Raw genomic sequence first — 17,351 nt, 5'->3', positions numbered from 1 at the left:
ATTTCTCTGTTTAGTTTTTGTCTGGATTATCTGTTCTTTGGTGAAAGTAGAATATTGGAGTCTTCCATTAAGTGTAAGGGTTTATGTGTAAATAAAGATTGAAAAATAGTTCTTTGGCAAATGTGAGGATACCCATTCATTCAGGGTATAAATGTTAAGGACTGAAATGTCATCTTGGACATGTGTTCAACTATGCTCATAGCAGCATTGTTTGTCATAGTCAGAACCTGGAAACAACCTAAATGCCCCTCAACTGAAGAATGGATAAGGAAAATGTGGTACATTTACACAATGGAGTATTACACAGCAGAAAAAAATGACATCTTGGATTTTGTAGGCAAATGGATGGAGCTAGAAAACACCATTTTGAGTGAGGTAACCCAGACCCAGAGAGACAATTATCACATGTACTCACTCATAAGTGGATTTTAAACATAAAGCAAAGAAAATCAGTCCACAAATTATGATCCCAGAGAACCTAGACAACGAGGACACTAAGAGAGACTTACATGGATCTAATCTACATGGGAAGTAGAAAAAGACAAGATCTCCTGAGTAAATTGGGAGCATGGAGTCCTTGGGAGAGGGTTGAAGGGGAGGAGAGAGGCAGGGAAGGGAGCAGAGAAACATGTAGATCTCAATAAAAATCAAATAAAAACAAACAAACAAAAAAGAAATGTCACCTTGGTGAATTTTTTCCTTTGATGATTATGTAAAGTCCTTCACAGTCTTCTTTGATTAACTTTGGTTTAAAGTCTATTTTGTTATATAGTAGAATAGCTATAGTAGCTTGCTTCTTGGGTCCATTTGCTTCAAAAATCTTTTTCCAACTCTTTACTCTGAGGTAATGTCTATCACTGATGTTGAAGCATGTTTCTTATATGAAGCAGAAGGATGGATCCTGTATTCATACTCATTCTGTTAGCATGTGTAATTTTATTGGGAAACTGAGTCCATTGATGTTGAGATATATTAATGAACAATGTTTGTTAACTCCTGTTATTTTGTTGGTGGTGGTGGTTTTGTATGTGTCTCTCTTCTTTCTTTGGGATTTGCTGGTGTGAAATTATGTATTCCCTGTGTTTTTTATGAGTGTAGTTAACTCCTTTGCCTTGGAATTTTCCTTTTCGTACCTTCAGTAGGGATAAAATCTGGATAGATATCCTTTGAATTTGACTTTATCATGAATTGTGTTTCCGCTCCCACTCAGATATCTTCTGATCATGAGACCATGTCCTCTCCCTGGATAAAATTTGTAGGCAACTTTCAAAACTATCAGCAGCAAGTCTCCAGGTGATTTCCAACTTTTCTGGCTCAATTCTGGGTCAGCTCATTCTGGTTTAATCCAAAAGCTGCTGTGCTCTCTCAGCAAATGGCCCTGCGGCTCCTGACAATTACCCATGTGGCAAACTGAGGGCAAAGTTATCTGTACTTCAAACAAAAATATTACGTTCATGGCCTAGAGTCTGTCATCTTTATGTGCAGTTTGACAATTGTTTATAGTCCAGAGGCTGGGAAGCAATATTTGCACTTGGTTCGAAAACTTGGAACCTTCTTGAAACTGACACTTGTTATCTAGGGCCTGGTTTTTCCATAATGAGCAAAGACAAATCAGATGTTCTTGGGGTACAAGTGTCCAGACTGTGATCGCAAGGGAGAGTGACTGTTCTTCCACTTCCATCCAGGGCTCTCAAACACAGCATAGTTAACTCTCTTAATCATGGGAGGTTTGTCTGTCCTGGCCATTAGATGATTTCAGAAGCCACCAAGTCACAGGCTCATTTGGAAGATTCCAGCTGCTAGAAAAAGAGAGACCGGAAGAAGGTGAATACTGCTCTTGGCCATGCTTTCTCCAGGGTATGGACTGTGATAGGGTAACCATGGTGATCAGACTTCTTGGTCACTGACCCCTCCTCTAGGAGATGCTGTGGTCCACACAACTCCCCCTACAGTTCCTTCAGCTAATGCTTCCCATTGCATCAGGGTCACATTCCTTTGAGCTAAAATGACCTCTAGATCATCCTCAACTCTTAAATGACAGCCACCCTGAGTAACAATTCTTGTCACGTCACTGGTCAACTGAGTTGTCGTTAGTAGATCTTCAGGATGTCCAGGTGGGGCGAAACTAATCTTAGAGACCCCCTACTCTACTCCCCCACCATGAGAGTCTACAGCCCCACCCTGCTGCTCATCTCAGAGACTGTTCAAGACTCTGCGAACATTCCAGTGTATTCTGTACTCTGCAGAGGGCCCACATCCCTGCTAGTCTGCAGTTCCTGTGGACCCTTTCCCAGTCTTGCATCACACCGCGGTGTTCTCTGACTGGCGAACTGAAGCCATGCGAATAAAGGGACAGACGTCACTGCAAGGAAACTGAGGAAACCTCTGGTGAAGAGCACGAGGTCAGCAGTCTCCGTCTCAGCAAACAGAGCTGGAGAATTTTCAAATCGGGACTACCTGGTTCAGGCAATTTGCCCTGTCAACTCTCTCTGAGTCCGTCTATGTAAAAGCAAAAGTAGGTTGTCTCACCTGTGCCCATGGGAGGCTGAAGAAGGCATCCTTCAGGTCCAAGGCAGTGGACACCTGCTTCTCTGGCAGAGTCAGACTGATGACAACCAGAGGGTCCAGGTTTCTTCAAACACATGAGAGGTGTGTTCCAGGGTCTGGCAGGACACCAGGATGCCTGTCTCTCTAAGCCTGGCAATGGGGACCACAGCTTCCTTTTTTGTTTCCAGGGTCTTTGGGTGTTGTTTAATCTGCAGAGAGTAGATGAGCTGATTTGCTGAACTTGGTGTTGGGCCAGTCTTTAGGGGTTGGTTTCTGCCCATATTTTCAGGAATTGTAAATCTGTTGTATTCCTTGACTGGGGGCAGGACTTTCTATAAAAGATATTCTTCTGGCATAATCTGTCAGTCTAACTGTGTGTCATCATCAGAGAAGGTGACAGTGGCTTTAAGTTTATATATAAGGTGTCATCTCTCAATCGGTTCTCTTTTATTAAACACCTTTGAGCTACCCCCAGCTACTGGGACTCATTTAAACCTTTACATTTTTCTAATTTTAAAACATTTTCTAATATCTGGGGCCAACTGGGAGACAAAGGAAATCTTTTCAACAGCTGTCATTCATCCTTCTAAAAAGAACCCCGCACAAAGTATTTGAAGTCCCCTTGGTCAGTGTTGCACAGAAGGGAAAATCCATTCTGTCCAGGCAGAATTGTTCCGCAGTAATCTCCACCCTGACAAGGTCTTGGGAGGGCTCTAATTTTCAGAGAATGGTAGGTTTTGAGTTTTCCCATTGCATAGGTTGCTTTATGAAAAGGACACATAAATAATGAAAGAGGAAGGAATGGAACTTCCTCTTTTGCTCAGGGAACTTTTCCCATTCCCAGGGGTTGCATAGAGAAAAGGGTAGGAATAGAGAAAGTGTGTGGTTTTGGAAACTATTTCTCCTTCATGTGCACATTCTGCTTAGATGTCAGCCTAAGAGCTACAGGGTTGATCTGTGGAGGGTCCCCAAGTCTGAGAGAGCAGGTTTTTCCCTCCAGACTACAGCGACCCCCATTTGAAATGGGCTCAGCCAAGAACCTAGACTGACTGAACTAAGGTCACTCCTTTGAGTCATCAGGGAGCGTAGGAAGAAGATAACATCCAGCAAACCGCAAGTTTCCTGTGTTCTGTCAAGTCCTTGCCAAGTGGGGCTTTCTCTTTTGTTTTCTGGAGGCTGTGTTCGTTAGTCACTTGGATGCACAGCTGGTCACCGTGTCCAGCCCCATCTGAATTCATCCTGTTGAAGATTCCTGGTACGTTGGGAAATGTCTGAGCTCTCACACCTGCATACCCCCACAGCCACTCTGAAAGAGGATCATGGCCCCGTTTTGTTTAAAAATTCTGCGTAGATTTCAGCCCCCCTCCCCTGCCACCTGCATAAGAGGCCCAGCTCCTCCCCACCACTTCATAGAGACTGAGACTGACTCCAACCATGAGTGGGAGTCCAGCAAAAAAGCTACTGAGCACCCTGTCAGTGGGACAGTCAGAGGTTTTGGGGTTTCTCTGTGTGCAGAACCAAAAGAATTCAGGTCCCTGACAAGAGGGCACAGGCCATAAGCAGGGAGAAGGGGGTATCTCACACCAGAGAAAGTCACTGGTCAGGTCAATACAGAGATGTAGAGCTGCAGAAACACATAGAGAGACACATAGTAGAGACACCAGGGGTGGACGCCACACATTCATACAGCAGGGGAGTCTGGTGGTGGTTCACACAGATACTGGACACCCATCAGTGACCATCTCCAGCCTCTCTTTGTGACCTATACAGAAGACATCTTAGCCAGACTTACCTACAGAGGTGACAGCACAGGTGACATTCTAATGTGTTTCCTTTTCCTGTGGAGGTGTCAGATCCCTTGAGAGCATTAGACAGGAAGTGACAAAAGGGAGTCCTGGGGACCTGGGAAACCTCAGGCTTCCCATCCCTTTGGAGGTCCTTGACCACTGCACTCTTTCCCGCTCTGAGAGGATCTGAGACCCTGATGTCTCTAGGAATCTCCAAAAGTTTCCTGGGGATCCACCAGAGAAGGCTACTCAGACACGGGCTTGAGCCAATAGAAAGTAGTTGTTTGTCTGCCGGTAACTACAACTGTGTTCAGAATCCCAGTGTTGCATTGAGCCTTTCTCAGGGTGAGCTTTTAAGCACAAAAACCATATCCTGGGATGGCATACTTCAGTTAACCAGAACAGTCAGCCAGGAGCAGACTCCAGAAGCTACAAAGCAAGGTTAGTACATTTAGAGAATTTCAGGAGAACCATGGACTTTGATGGATTAGAATTTGGTTTTCCTCATATCAGGTGATGCTGTCTACGTGCTGGGTTTGTGGCCTGAATGGTGCTTCCATCATGGAGTCAGCTGTGCTAAGGTCTGGAGGTCTACGAAGGTTTGGGGGCCTGTTACCCTGAGAGGATGTGACACTGAGTGATTCAGACAGGAGTTCCTGGAAGGAGAACCCACAAAAGATGACCAGATACAGGGCACACCATCCTTGGCAGCACCAAGGTCAGCATCACAAAGGTCAGCATCAAAAGCACCCAGGAGGTGGGGGCCATGCTGAGGATGTGATTGGGGAATGGAGGAGATGAACAGAACCCAGGAGGTACAGGGGATGATCTGTGGATGGTCCCCAAATCTGTGGTGCCAGGTCTTTCCCCTCCAGGCCACAGAGACCCTCTATTTAAAATGGGCTCAGCTAGGAACCTAGGACTAAGGTCATTCCTTTGAGTGGGTCAGCTGGGGGCATGGGATGAGGGCAGCATCCAGCAAATCACAAGTTTTCTGTGTTTGTCAGTTCTTTGCCAAGTGGGACTTTCTCTTTTGGTTTCTGGTCTGGGTATATCAACAGGAGGCGGCGTTCAATAATCACTTGGATGCAGAGCCGGTCACTGTGTCCACACAGCTAAGGACTGTCCAGCCCCATCTGAATTCTTCCTGTTGAAGATTCCTGGTAAGTTTGGGAATGTTTAAGTTCTCATGTCTGCATACTCCCCCAGCCACTCTGAAAGAGAATCATGATAAGTTCAGCAAGGTGAGGCATCTGCCTCGGGTCACAGACACAGCAGCAATGAAGCTGCCTTTGCAGCCAGGGTGGGGTCGGGCTGCTCCCCCCAAATGCAAGATAGGATGAGGGGCTCCTCAGACGGGCCTATAGAACTGATGGGACTCAGCTGTGCACCAGGTTCCTGACACATGACCGGGAGACCTCAGAGAGAAGTCTGCTCTCAGAGTCCCTCCACTGGGAAAGGGAGGAAGCAACAAGATAGGGGATAGGGGACCAAACATCTCTGTTTGGGGGCCTGGACACACAGAGCTAGCTTTGGGGTGCTGTGACTTAAACAGAATGGGGACAAGAACTGCTTTTTGAGACACAAGGACCCCAGGGTTTTTGCACCCTTCTTTCTCTGAACCCACACTCTGGTTGAGGCTCAGTGAGGAAACTGTGGCTTCAGGAGAGAGAGACTTGACCAGGATTCTGGGACAGGGGCTGAGCGGGTGACTGGCAGCCATTTACCTTCTGGGCTTCACCTGGCCTCTGCTCACCTATTAGGGGATGAGAGGACAGGGCAGAGCCTCTCATATGTCCATGTGGGGGTTGGGACACACACACACTCACACAAGCCTGCATTGTATAGTCAGCCCTAACTCCAGGAAGCCCAGTGGTCCCATGTCCCCACCTCTGCAGCACTCTCTCCAGTTTTGGAGTGCTCCCTGGTGTCACTGGACTTGGGTTTGCTTGACTACTGCAGAATGACTGAAAAGTCGATTCCTTTTGTCCTTTGGCCTTAAAACTCACCAGCTACCAGACGCTTCTGTCACCCTGCACATGATATCCTCGATGTGTGCTTGAACTCTGCCCACTGGATACTTGGGGTCAGATGTGGTCCCATGGAAGCACATTAAACATTAGCTGGTGTAAGAAAGGCTGCCTTTGGGGAAGGCTCTGACAGGAAATCAACCTCTAGCATGAGCTTTGTTAGAAGAGAAAGTGACCATGGACAGGACGTGGTTGGGCTTCAAGGTAGAATAACACTCAGGGAGCAGAGGATCTTCAGAGGTGCTGTGACAGAGCCTTAAAGGAAGCTTCACTCTAGGACCTGGAGAGGAAGTACATTGAGAAATAAAGTCTAATTAAATAGTAAGATAGACAGCCACCATGGACAGCAAGGTAGAAGGACATAAAGCTGGGGAGAGAAGAGAGAGCGAATAAGAGAGAGTGAGATAAAAAAAATCCCTCAGTTTAATAATGTATCCCTAGAGACTGAGGAGCCTGGCCAGAGCTCAAAGCCAATTTCAGAGTAGGCGTCTGATTGACTCTGAATGACAGAAATAAAGAAAAACATTTGTTTACTTGTTCCTCTCACATCCTTTGGTAATAGAGCCCATCATGATAGAAAGTGGGGACCAGAGAGGCATGGGGACATGATCTGATTTCTCAAAGACAGTGTGGAAGCTAGAAGGAAGGAAAGGAGGGATGGAGGGAGAAAAAGAGGAAGGAATGATTGAGAGAGGGAGTGGGAGGACAGGCAAGTGGTCTGTGATCTAACAACTAGGTCTTGCTGATTGTCCTCAAAAATTCTGGAAGCTTCTATAACCATCAACCCCAAAGGCAGTGTGGGTGCCACAGCAGGTCAGTGATTGACAGCAGATTTCAATCCGTTGGGCTGTTGTGTTTCCTGACCCTGTGTGTCTACAGAGGAAATGGAGAGACAAGGAAGGAGGTGACTCTGCCAAGGTGCCTTAAGTCTCAAGTACCTGGACACATTAGTGCAGGAATATGTGGGGCTGGAGGGAACTGGGTCCAAGGTGGTGGCCCCAGGTGTCACCAGGAAGGGAAGTTTCAAATGGCTTGCTCAGCCAGGCAGTGGTGGTATACACCTTTAATCCCAGTACTCAAGAGGCAGAGGCGGGTGGATCTCTGTGAGTTCGAGGCCAGCCTGGTCTACAAGAGCTAGTTCCAGGACAGGCTCTAAAACTACAGCGAAACCCTGTCTTGAAAAAAAATGGCTTGCTCATGGTCTACTACTCCTCAATCTGTGGTTGGAGTCTGTTTTTGTTTTGTATCCTTGAGCATGGTACATGCTTGCAATCCTAACATTTAGAGGGTGGGGGAGGAGGATAAGAAGTTTAAGGTCAGGTTCAGGTTCATTGACCCATAAAGTTGGAGGACAACCAGGACACGAGAGCCTGTCTAAAAAAACAAACACATAAATAAATTTAAAATAAAAAATCCTAAAGTGAGGATGAGAGGGGTATAGCTGGATGAGAGTCAGCGAAATCGATGGAGACTCTCAGAAGTCAACAGCTCGTGAAGTCAGCATGGCCTTCTATGTTTGCTGTGTCACCGGCTTCTAGCTCCTGACAGTTAGCTGCTCATGCAGACAGAAAAGCAACCAAAAGTAAGTGCTCAGAAAGAAGAAAAGATGAGCTGGGATTGTGTCCTCTGTAAGAGCCCAGGCCAGAGACAGTCTGGGAAGAACAGGGCAAGGCCCTCCTGGTTGTTCCCAGCATAGGTAATGGGCTGCCACAGAGATCATGGCAGTGAACAAGTCTAATGAAACCAAGCGGTTATACGTGGTAAACAGGATAGTTAGAATGTGCATGCTCTAGTCTCAGCTAACACCAGGGATGTCAGGCTCGGTTCCTGCACTGACAACACTTAGGACCCCTTGCAAAACTCTACATGGCACTGCAGCAAAAGGGGGCAATGAGGGAGAGCAGGCTGAGGTTTCTCATGGTTGCTTTTGGTGGTTGGACTCAAGATGGCTGAAGTCGGGCCAAGCTGGGCCCCTGCACTGACACATTGAGCCTGTGTAATGTTGGCTCGCTGGCCTCTCTAGACACGGGTCTCCTCACTTCACTTCACCACAGGACAATGTCGTGGTATTTGAAGTGTCATGACTCATCTCAGGCACTCAAAGATGAGAATCACATTTTCAAAACCCTCGAGAGTTGGAGGATTTCTCCTCATCTGGGGAAACAGACTGGTTCAGAATGGGTGATCAGCACGGCCCTGTGCTTTGCAGTCCGGGGAGTTTTGTCGGTCATGGTCGCTCAGATGACTTCACCAGCCACCATGTCACTTGCTCATATGGAAGATTCCTATCTCCTTTAAGGTCTTTAGAGAAAGGGAGACTGCTTCAAGGATAGTTGGTGAAGTTGGTCTCTGACACAGGTAACCCCATGCCTGGTCCAGCTGGTCTGAGCCAAGCTCCTTCTCTAGGATGCTGGTGAGGCTGGGGTGATCATGGTGACCTGGCACCTTTGTGCTGAGCCCTCTCCACCCACCAAACTTGGTAAGGCTGATTTTAGCATACAGCAAGATTATGACATCGCCAATTGAATTGTGATCATTGTTAGTATTTGGGTATCTGTGCTGGTCCGACCTTGTGGTCCACTTTGTCAGCTGTAGCCACAAAGAGAATCATCTGTGCACATTCACCATGTTCCCTTTTAAAAGGGCCCTGCCCACCTCTGATCTCTCTCTCTCTCTCTTTCTCTCTCTCTCTCTCTCTCTCTCTCTCTCTCTCTCTCTCTCTCTCTCTGTCTGTCTCTCTTTCCTTCTGTCTTCATTTCATCTCTTTCTTTCTCTCTTCTCTTTTCTTCTGCTCCTCCTGTCCCCCGAGACCAGACTCCCCATCCCCTTCCCTCCTTTTAAGTTCCCTTTCCACTAATAAAATACCCTCCCCATGAACTCTGCCGCATGGCATCTTTCTCTAGCACACTGCTTTTTTCTAAATTACAGCAATCACATTCATTCCCACTGGCTGAAGATTCCTCTGGACAGTTAGTTAGTCCTGGTTACTAGCACGGAGCTGCTGTCAGGATCATGCCAAGCCCACTGGTCCTGGAGGTAAAATGGGGTTGGGTTAGAAGGTTGAGAAGCGCCCTTAGGTATAGGCCATCCAGGGCTGGGAGTGACTGGGCAAGCCTACAGGGAGGATCTGGTTATCCTGCCCATTGTGGCACTAGGGAATCTTCCCAGGCCTTATACACACTGAGGGGTTTTTCACCACCAAAATGTAGCCTTAGACGCAGACACCAGTGGTGTTTGTCTCGGTGTGACACCTCAGTTGTACTCGAACTGCCAGCAGCCAACCTGCCTCAGCCTCTCCAGTGCTGAGGTTACCCCACGTGGAATCAGATCTCCTGTTTACTTAAGGCTACTGTACACTAGTAGCCTAGGGAGAATGCCCACCCTTGTGCATTGCCCAGGGGAATGCGGCTTCTCACACATTATTGATGCAACATTGAGCCCCAGGCTATGAAAAAGTTAAAATTTTGAAGCTCTGTGATTTACTCATGTTTCTTCTAGAAATATCTTATAGAATGTAATCCACTGTGCAGAAATTGTATTCAAGAGAGTGGTCATTTCATTTGGTGATTAGAAGCTACCTAAGGCTGAACATTTAAGGGGGAAGACAGAGCACTGGATGGACTAGAGCAGGGACAGGGACAGGGACTAACAGGAACTCCAGCCCTGGTGCGATGCAGGATCTTGCAGAGCAAAGAGGTCTGAACTTTGGGAGAACAATGCAGCATCCGTAAATTTTAACCATTCCACGGCACAGGCTCTGATGTAGGTGAGAAGCCACTCATAGTCACATGGGGAGGGGATGAAATGCTGATGAGAGTGGGGAGTCATACCTAAAAGATGGGGTACCAATAAAAACAACCTGAGGTCAAACCCTGTTCCGGCATTACTATGAAATCTTGTGGGGACTTATGTTCTTCCCTCCACTTTAAAATGGGGCAAACAGGAGTCCTCATCTCATGGAGGATGGTGGTCCTCTAATGAGGTGTGTATGAGGAGCCTTGTGTATCACAAACATACAGTAACTCTTTTCTATTAACATTAATTCGCATATGTTCCCACCAAATAGTTGGCAGAACATCCCTTCCCATTTCTCCTATGTATAGATTGTATATTGCTTTTCTTTATGGCTATGTCTCTAGCTGGTGACATTCTCCTTGGCCTCTAACAGGGCCAGAAGGCTGTCTTGGCCAGGATGAGGGGAGAAGGTAGACCAGATGACTGGCATCTGTAAGTAGCAGTGCAGAACCCACTGGAGGAGAAGCATTATGGCTGTCAGTCCTTTGGTCCTTTACTGCCACTCCGGTGGAACCATTGGGTGTCTGGCCCCTCCAACCTTCCCTTCCCTTCCCTGCAGCTGTCCCCATTGCATCTTACAGTTTTTTTTTCTTCCTCTCCTTCCAGCCTAGCCACCTGAAGAGCCTTAAGGAAAACCTGTCAGAAATCCTTATGCACAGACCCAGAACGTCCTCATGGCAGTATCAGGTAGTCGATATTTTCCTTTCCGGATGCTTCCAGATGGCAAGGGTTCCAATGGAAAAGGAATTGAAGCATATAAGTGTGTGCATAAGTGTGCCGTCTTGGTTCTATAATATCTCTGAGGCTCATGCATTTTAACACTTGGTCTCCAGTTGGTGGTGTGATTTCGGGAGGTATGGAAGTCTTAGGATATAGAGGCAGACTGGAGGAAGCCGAGCCCTGTGTGTAGGCTTGTAGAGATTATTGCCCTGCCTTACTCCTAGAACTTGACAGGATGAAGTAGGTGGATCTCTGAATTTGGGGAAAGACTGGTTCAGACAGTGAGTTCTAGGTCAGCCAGGAATTTTTGGTGGGGAAAAGTTCAATAGATCATAATTTTGAGTCTGTGGATAGTTATTAATGGTGATTTCTTATGTATTTCTACAATAAAAAGAGCAATGGGGACAATAAGAAATGACAAGCATTCGGCATTTTTTCATTTGATAAGAAATGACAAGCATTTGGCATTTTTCATTTGCAGAGAAAAGAGCGCTAGAAAGCTCAATGTCACAGGATGACTGTGACTGTCTAGGATATAAGGGCACTGAGGTTCTGTACCCAAGTACAGTTGCTGAGCCTAACAGCTTTTACATATGGATATATAGGATATAATTGAACCTACAACCCTGGAGACCTATTAGGACCCAAAGACAAATGCTCAGGAACATGACGTCACACCCCTCCTGCCACTTGCCATTTAGCTTCTTCCATATTATCCTCTAAACTCATTCGTTTTTTTTTCTTTTTGTATATAGTGGTGACAAGCATCGTGGACAACATAACGACCATCATCACTAACGAAGTGTGCAGAGATAATCTGAAGCTCTTGATAACTGAAGATGGAGTCTGGAAGGTGTTTGTGACGAAAGCAGCGTTGTCAAGGTTACCTGCGTGGTGCACCCTGCATTGCCCACCACACCATGAGGATGAGGCTTTCCTGGGCAGGCATACCCACTCTAGGCAGTCCCAGGGGTGGGGATGTGGACATTTCTTCTCAGCAATCTAGGAGGGATGTTTCCACTATTTTATCCTCGGTGGACATCACCTCAGGGTGACTGAAGATGTTGCTCAAGGTGCCGGGACCGTTTCTGCCATCTACTAGGTCTGTGACCTTGGCAAGTTAGTTAGCACTTCCGGAGTGTCACCACCATGAGACTGCAGTGTGAGAAAATAAGATCATGCGTGTGCAGCTCTCCGCATGTGACCAGTACACAGTGGGTGCCCCTGAAAGTTCTCACTGAGAGCTACTTTAGAAATGAGAAGAGACCAGGGCCAGGAGTCTCCTGTAGGACTGAGGAATCAAGAACTTATTGTGAGACAGTTGAGAAAAATGTAGACATGATCAGCCATGTCCCCAGGTTCTGTCTCGGTCACTTTCCTCCCACCTGAGGAGCTGTGACAGCAGCAGGGTCCTCTGTGAACTGAGGAGGCCGAGAGACCACACAGAGCTGCACAGAGATGGGTTGACCCTGACTGTCCCTACTGAGATCTGGAGCCCAGCTGTGTTCACTAGAAAGGGGAATGCAGGCTGATAGGACGTGGTGGTGACAGCCTGGGATGGGCAGCAGGCCAGGGACGGGAACCCAAGTGCCAGCACCTTCCCAAAGCCCACAGAGACCAGAACCAGGATCTCAGCCAGGGTTCAGGAAAGGCTGACAGTGACCTTAGAATGCAGGTGTAGGAAGAAGACGAGGACAGCAGGGCTGGAAGGATGGAGGAATTGGAGGCACAGAGAAGAGGCCTTAGCAGAGGACATGCAAGACGGAGAAGAGTGTTTATCTCCTCAGCCCCAACCTCATGCTTTATGGGTGTGCACCATTGTGTTTGGGCACACCCTCCACGTGCTGTGTGTGCTCAGAAGTTCTCAGGTGGTATTCCAGACTCTATTCTTTTCTACAAAACACCCCCTGAATATCAGAAAGGATGTGTGGCTAGAGACACGAGTCCACAGTCACTGTGGTTGGAGGATGGTTTGCAGAACCTGGGAGTCTGAGGGGATCGCATGTCACCATCTCAGAGGACAATATTTCCCTTATTGCCTTGTCCAACTTCAGGTGATGTCCAGCCTGCTTGTCACTATTAGTGGTCTTCAGGCCCCATGCATCTTTGCTCATGACCTTGCTGTATTCAAATGTGACCCTGTCACTAGCTGTGGTGTCTGTTAGCATGGTGACCTCTGTTTGCAAGACTCTGGCTAGACCTGGTCAAGAGTGAGTGAGGGGTGGCAGTCAGTGTGGAGCCAGGGTTAATGGCAGCTGTCCTGTCTCAGTCACCTCAGGCAGCTACTGACCTTGTGAGATCCAGTCAAGGAGGGAAAGGAATTTGGCAATCTGCAGAGAGCAGACAGCAGGCAAAAGGATCTGGAAGGTCTCTTGTGGCATTGAAGGTTTGTTTTGGGTATAATTTTAAATTCTCAAAAGCAGCTAAATGACAAAGTCTGAGGAAAGAGTCCCAGTGAGCCTTCTTTTTATATTTGACACTAGCCTTTAATGAAGGACTACTCTAATCCAAACAGGATTGAGAATTTGCAAAAACCACACAAAGAACGCACATATAAGACAGTTGCCACACAGTTGACCACGGAGCACAGAGGGTTAAAAATGAGCCAATGGAAACATCCACCAGATGGAAATGAGAGAGCTTCAAGTTTCTACTCCTCAGTGCGGAGTGTTGTCCTGCATTGAGTGTGTGACAAATCACATGACTACTGCACACCAGCAAATCACATGACCACTGCACACCAGGAAATCACATGACCACTGCACACCAGGAAATCACATGACCGCCGCACTCCAGGAAGTCACATGACCATTGCACACAGGAAGTCCACCCTAGGAAAGAACCTTCATCCTGAAGTAGGTCCAAGAAGTCAGGAGAACACTGCTCAGTACTGTTGATCTAGGGGACAAACATGGAGCCACACTGTACACACAGAGAGCTAGGGACTTAGAGACACCTGTCAGGAGGGCAGGACCACAGATTCCTTACATGGACATCAATAAGAAATCAATTCCAGTGACACAGGCCTCAGTGAATCTTCCTCAGGTCAGTGTTTTGGCTTCCAGTTCCTCTGCAGGTCAGAAATGGCACCAAAGTTCCCGCATCTTTCAGGTTGAGCATTTTCATAGGAAATGCTTGGGAACAGATGGATCTCAGATCCTGCATTTCCCACACTTTGAACCATTTGCTGATACACAGTGGAGTTTCTTACTAGTGGGACCCTAATCTGCCTGGATGCTGACACTGCGTCCAGGAGATGGAGGCGTTTTGTGTAATTCTTTAAATCAGTGCTGTCACTGTGTATGCCCCATGAGGACAGATGTGGAGTTTTGGAATGCTAGGTTTGGAATTCATTCAGATTGAGGAATCCACACCTGGCTCGCGCTGGGAATGGTCCATTGCAGACATCCCAGGCAAGCACAGGCATTCCTGCAGGCAGGATACTGCATGGGCTGCAGATGACTTCAGGGCAACCAGGGACAGAGAGGAGACTCTTGGGAAAGGGGAATTCCATACAACACGTGTAGTTCTCTGAGTTAAAGAGTAATTGCTCTAAGCCCACGTCCCTGTGCTCATCAACAGGGCTCCCATAGATAGTGATGGCATTGACTTGACCTTGAGTGAAATCATTTTATCAGTGCCTCTAATTTTGTCAAGTGTCCTGATTTCACACACTGAGCCCTATGGACTAAGGCCCTGGACATCTGTGCGGTACCAGATGATCAGGGGAGAGGGCAGATCACAGATCTCTGCTACGTTATTCCTGCTGGGTCTGTGGTATGAAAGTGAGGTTTGACAAGGTTTCAACTTTCAAAAACTAACTCTTTTATTCATGAACATGATCTCTTCTGTCACAGCGAGGAGGAGGCTGCCCTGCGTGATGCACTGGAGAAGCGTTTAGCCCAGGAGCCCGCGGATGAAGATGATGAAACAGAAAAGAGGCAGCAGAAAGAGAATTTTCTGAAAGAATTTCCTGAGTTGAAAGGGAAACTTGAAGAACACATCAGGAAGCTCCGAGCTCTGGCTGACCATCTTGACCAGGTGCACAAGGGCTGCACCATCGCCAATGTGGTGTCCGGCTCCACAGGCATCGCCGCTACAATCGCTGGATTAGTTCTGGCACCCTTCACAGGAGGGGCCTCTCTGATTATGTCAGCAGCTTCAGTGGGTCTAGGAGCAGCCGCAGCTGCGACTGGCGTCACCACTTCCATTGTGGAAGAATCCATCAGAACGGCAGATGAAAGTGAAGCCAGGCGCCTGATTGAAGCCAGCATGGACGAACTGGACAGAATTTTGAAGATCATGCCTTTGATCACATTCAAATTTAGTAGTAAGGGTGTGGAAATATTCTGTGCCTGGAAAACCCTCAGGGATCATATTCAAGCCATCAGGACAGGCAGAACCAGGAACTTCACAACGTTTAGAGAAGGTATTAGGCAGTTGAGGAATCTCATATCACGCGCTATTCCTCTAGGAACCAGAGTAGCCAGGATTGCAAAAGGAGTCGGTAAGGTTTCAATACTTGGATTTGATGTGTATCACCTTGTGACTGACTCCATGGATTTACACAATGGGGCAAAGACAAAACCGGCAGAAGCGCTACGGGAGCTGGCTAACAATCTAGAAGAGAAGTTGCACGAATTTGAGCAGCTCCACAAGGATCTGCAGTCAGTCTAGCCTCAGTGATCCCTCCACCAAGCAGTTAAGAGTTCAGGGTAAATGACATGTATAGGGTTGGGGACAAGGAGGGAGCATACCATTACAAGGGAAATAACACATGATCAAGTCTATGGAACTGAGGGTTGAGGTGTTTATATCTCTGGCTGAGCAGAGCAAGGTAAACATAGTGCTTTAAGAAGACAGAAACTGGAGTCTAAAATAAGGGACTAGAATGCCTAGAGAATGGGACTAGGACTACAATACAGAGGGTCTGGGATGGAGAGTGGTACACGAACAAGCAATGAGAACCTAGGAAACCTGGAGAACTAAAAATGAGAGAAAGCCAGAGTGGGAGTTGAAGCCATAGCAGGGGACCACATCCCATTCCCTGAGAGCAGGGTCCATATGATCTCTAGGTGAGTCTTCCCAGCATCAGCAGGATCAACTCACCCTTGTGTCTTCTAGGAAGTGACCCCTGGATAGTGATGGTGGTGGTGATGATGAGGGAATGAAGATGATGTTGAGGATGGTGGTGGTGACAGCAGAAAAGATGGAGTTCTTGAGAAGTAGTCAGCCTTCCAGGGGGACAGGGTCACCAGAGAAAACAATGACATCAAAGTGAATGTCTGTGCTGTGATGTGTCATTGTTGGGTCCTTGGATATAGAGAGTCAAGGCAGATTTACATAAGATGTCAAACAAAGTTTTGTTTGGGGTCAATATGTTTGTGACAGGAGACTCAGTCTGTGACCCTCAGCTTCCTCTCATACTGTGGGGAGGTGTGATGGCCAAGATAGTGTCTAGATAACCTGGATTTTGTCCTCTTGTCTTCTATAATTTGTGTTCAATAAAATATTAACTGTGGTCTAGAAAAGTGGAGTATATAGCAGTCAATTACAACAGAAGAAGTTGGCATGGGACCAAAGACAAAGGCAGTCAGGATAAATCAGACTGATCTGAGGTAGAAAGATATGGGCAAACACCAGACTGAGGAAGGTAGGAAGGCTGGTGGGCTGCCACAGCTCTCAGAGGGAGGAGTGGTGAGCAGGACAATCCTGGCATTAATCAGAGTCAGAAAGTGTCTGCTCTAGTCTCAGCTAACGCCACCAATGTCAGGCTTGGTTCCTGCACTGAGAGCACTTGAGACCCCTAACAAAGAACTACAGTCCACTGCAACGGCAGGGGCCCATGCAGGGAGAGCAGGTTGGGGTGTCTTGTGGTGGCTCTTGATGGTTGGACTCAAAACAGCTGAAGTCAGGCCAAGCTGGACCCCTGCACTGACACATTGAGCCTGTGTAATGTTGGCTAACTGGCAACTCTAGACACGGGTCTCCTCACTTCCATTCACCACAGGACAACACTGTCTTGGTGTTTCAAGTGTCATGACTCATCTCAGGGTCTCAAGGATGAGAATCACATTTTCAAAACCCTTGAGAGCTCAAGGATTTCACTTCTTCTGGGGAAACAGACTGGTTCAGAATGGGCTGTCGGTGTGGCATGAAATTGCCTTCTCTGTGCTCGTGGTCCCGGGAGGTTTGTCTGTTTTAGTTCCTCAGATGATTACACCACTCATGATGTCCCTGTTCATATGGAAGATTCCTGTCTCCTTTAAGATCTCTACAGAAAGGGAGGCCACTTGAAAGGTCGATGCTCTCTGATACAGGTAACCACATGCCTGGTCCAGCTGGTCTGAGCCAACCCCTTCTCTAGAGTTCTGAATAAAGTAGGGTAACCTTGGTGGCCTGGCTCCTTTGTGCTGACCCTCCCCCAGCACATGAGAAGGTTAATATTTATACAGCATAGAAATAGGATAGC

General features: G+C 47.3%; 1 protein-coding gene across 6 annotated transcripts; it reads left to right on the top strand.

Annotated features, from left to right (window-relative positions):
• Positions 1-2,350: 2,350 nt before the first annotated feature.
• On the top strand, positions 2,351-15,660 carry LOC119823849 (apolipoprotein L3-like). 6 transcript variants are annotated; one of them, XM_038343929.2, is made up of 7 exons: positions 2,351-2,649; positions 4,848-5,052; positions 5,396-5,497; positions 9,293-9,400; positions 10,766-10,846; positions 11,635-11,761; positions 14,737-15,660. In XM_038343929.2, the coding sequence occupies exons 5-7, from the start codon at positions 10,834-10,836 to the stop codon at positions 15,554-15,556; spliced, it is 960 nt and encodes a 319-aa protein (XP_038199857.1). In that variant the 5' UTR covers positions 2,351-2,649; positions 4,848-5,052; positions 5,396-5,497; positions 9,293-9,400; positions 10,766-10,833; the 3' UTR covers positions 15,557-15,660. The 6 variants fall into 6 exon arrangements, 4 of the variants coding, with proteins under 4 accessions (XP_038199857.1, XP_038199855.1, XP_038199856.1 ...); XM_038343927.2 differs by having other exon boundaries at positions 4,848-5,067; XM_038343928.1 differs by lacking the exon at positions 2,351-2,649 and adding an exon at positions 2,917-3,802 and having other exon boundaries at positions 4,848-5,067.
• The last annotated feature ends 1,691 nt before the right edge of the window (positions 15,661-17,351 follow it).

Source organism: Arvicola amphibius, chromosome 9 (assembly GCF_903992535.2).
Source record: "Arvicola amphibius chromosome 9, mArvAmp1.2, whole genome shotgun sequence".
Classification (NCBI taxonomy): Eukaryota; Metazoa; Chordata; class Mammalia; order Rodentia; family Cricetidae; genus Arvicola; species Arvicola amphibius.
The sequence above is the reverse complement of the archived record's forward strand: the minus strand, read 5'-3'. Positions and strand labels throughout refer to the sequence as shown.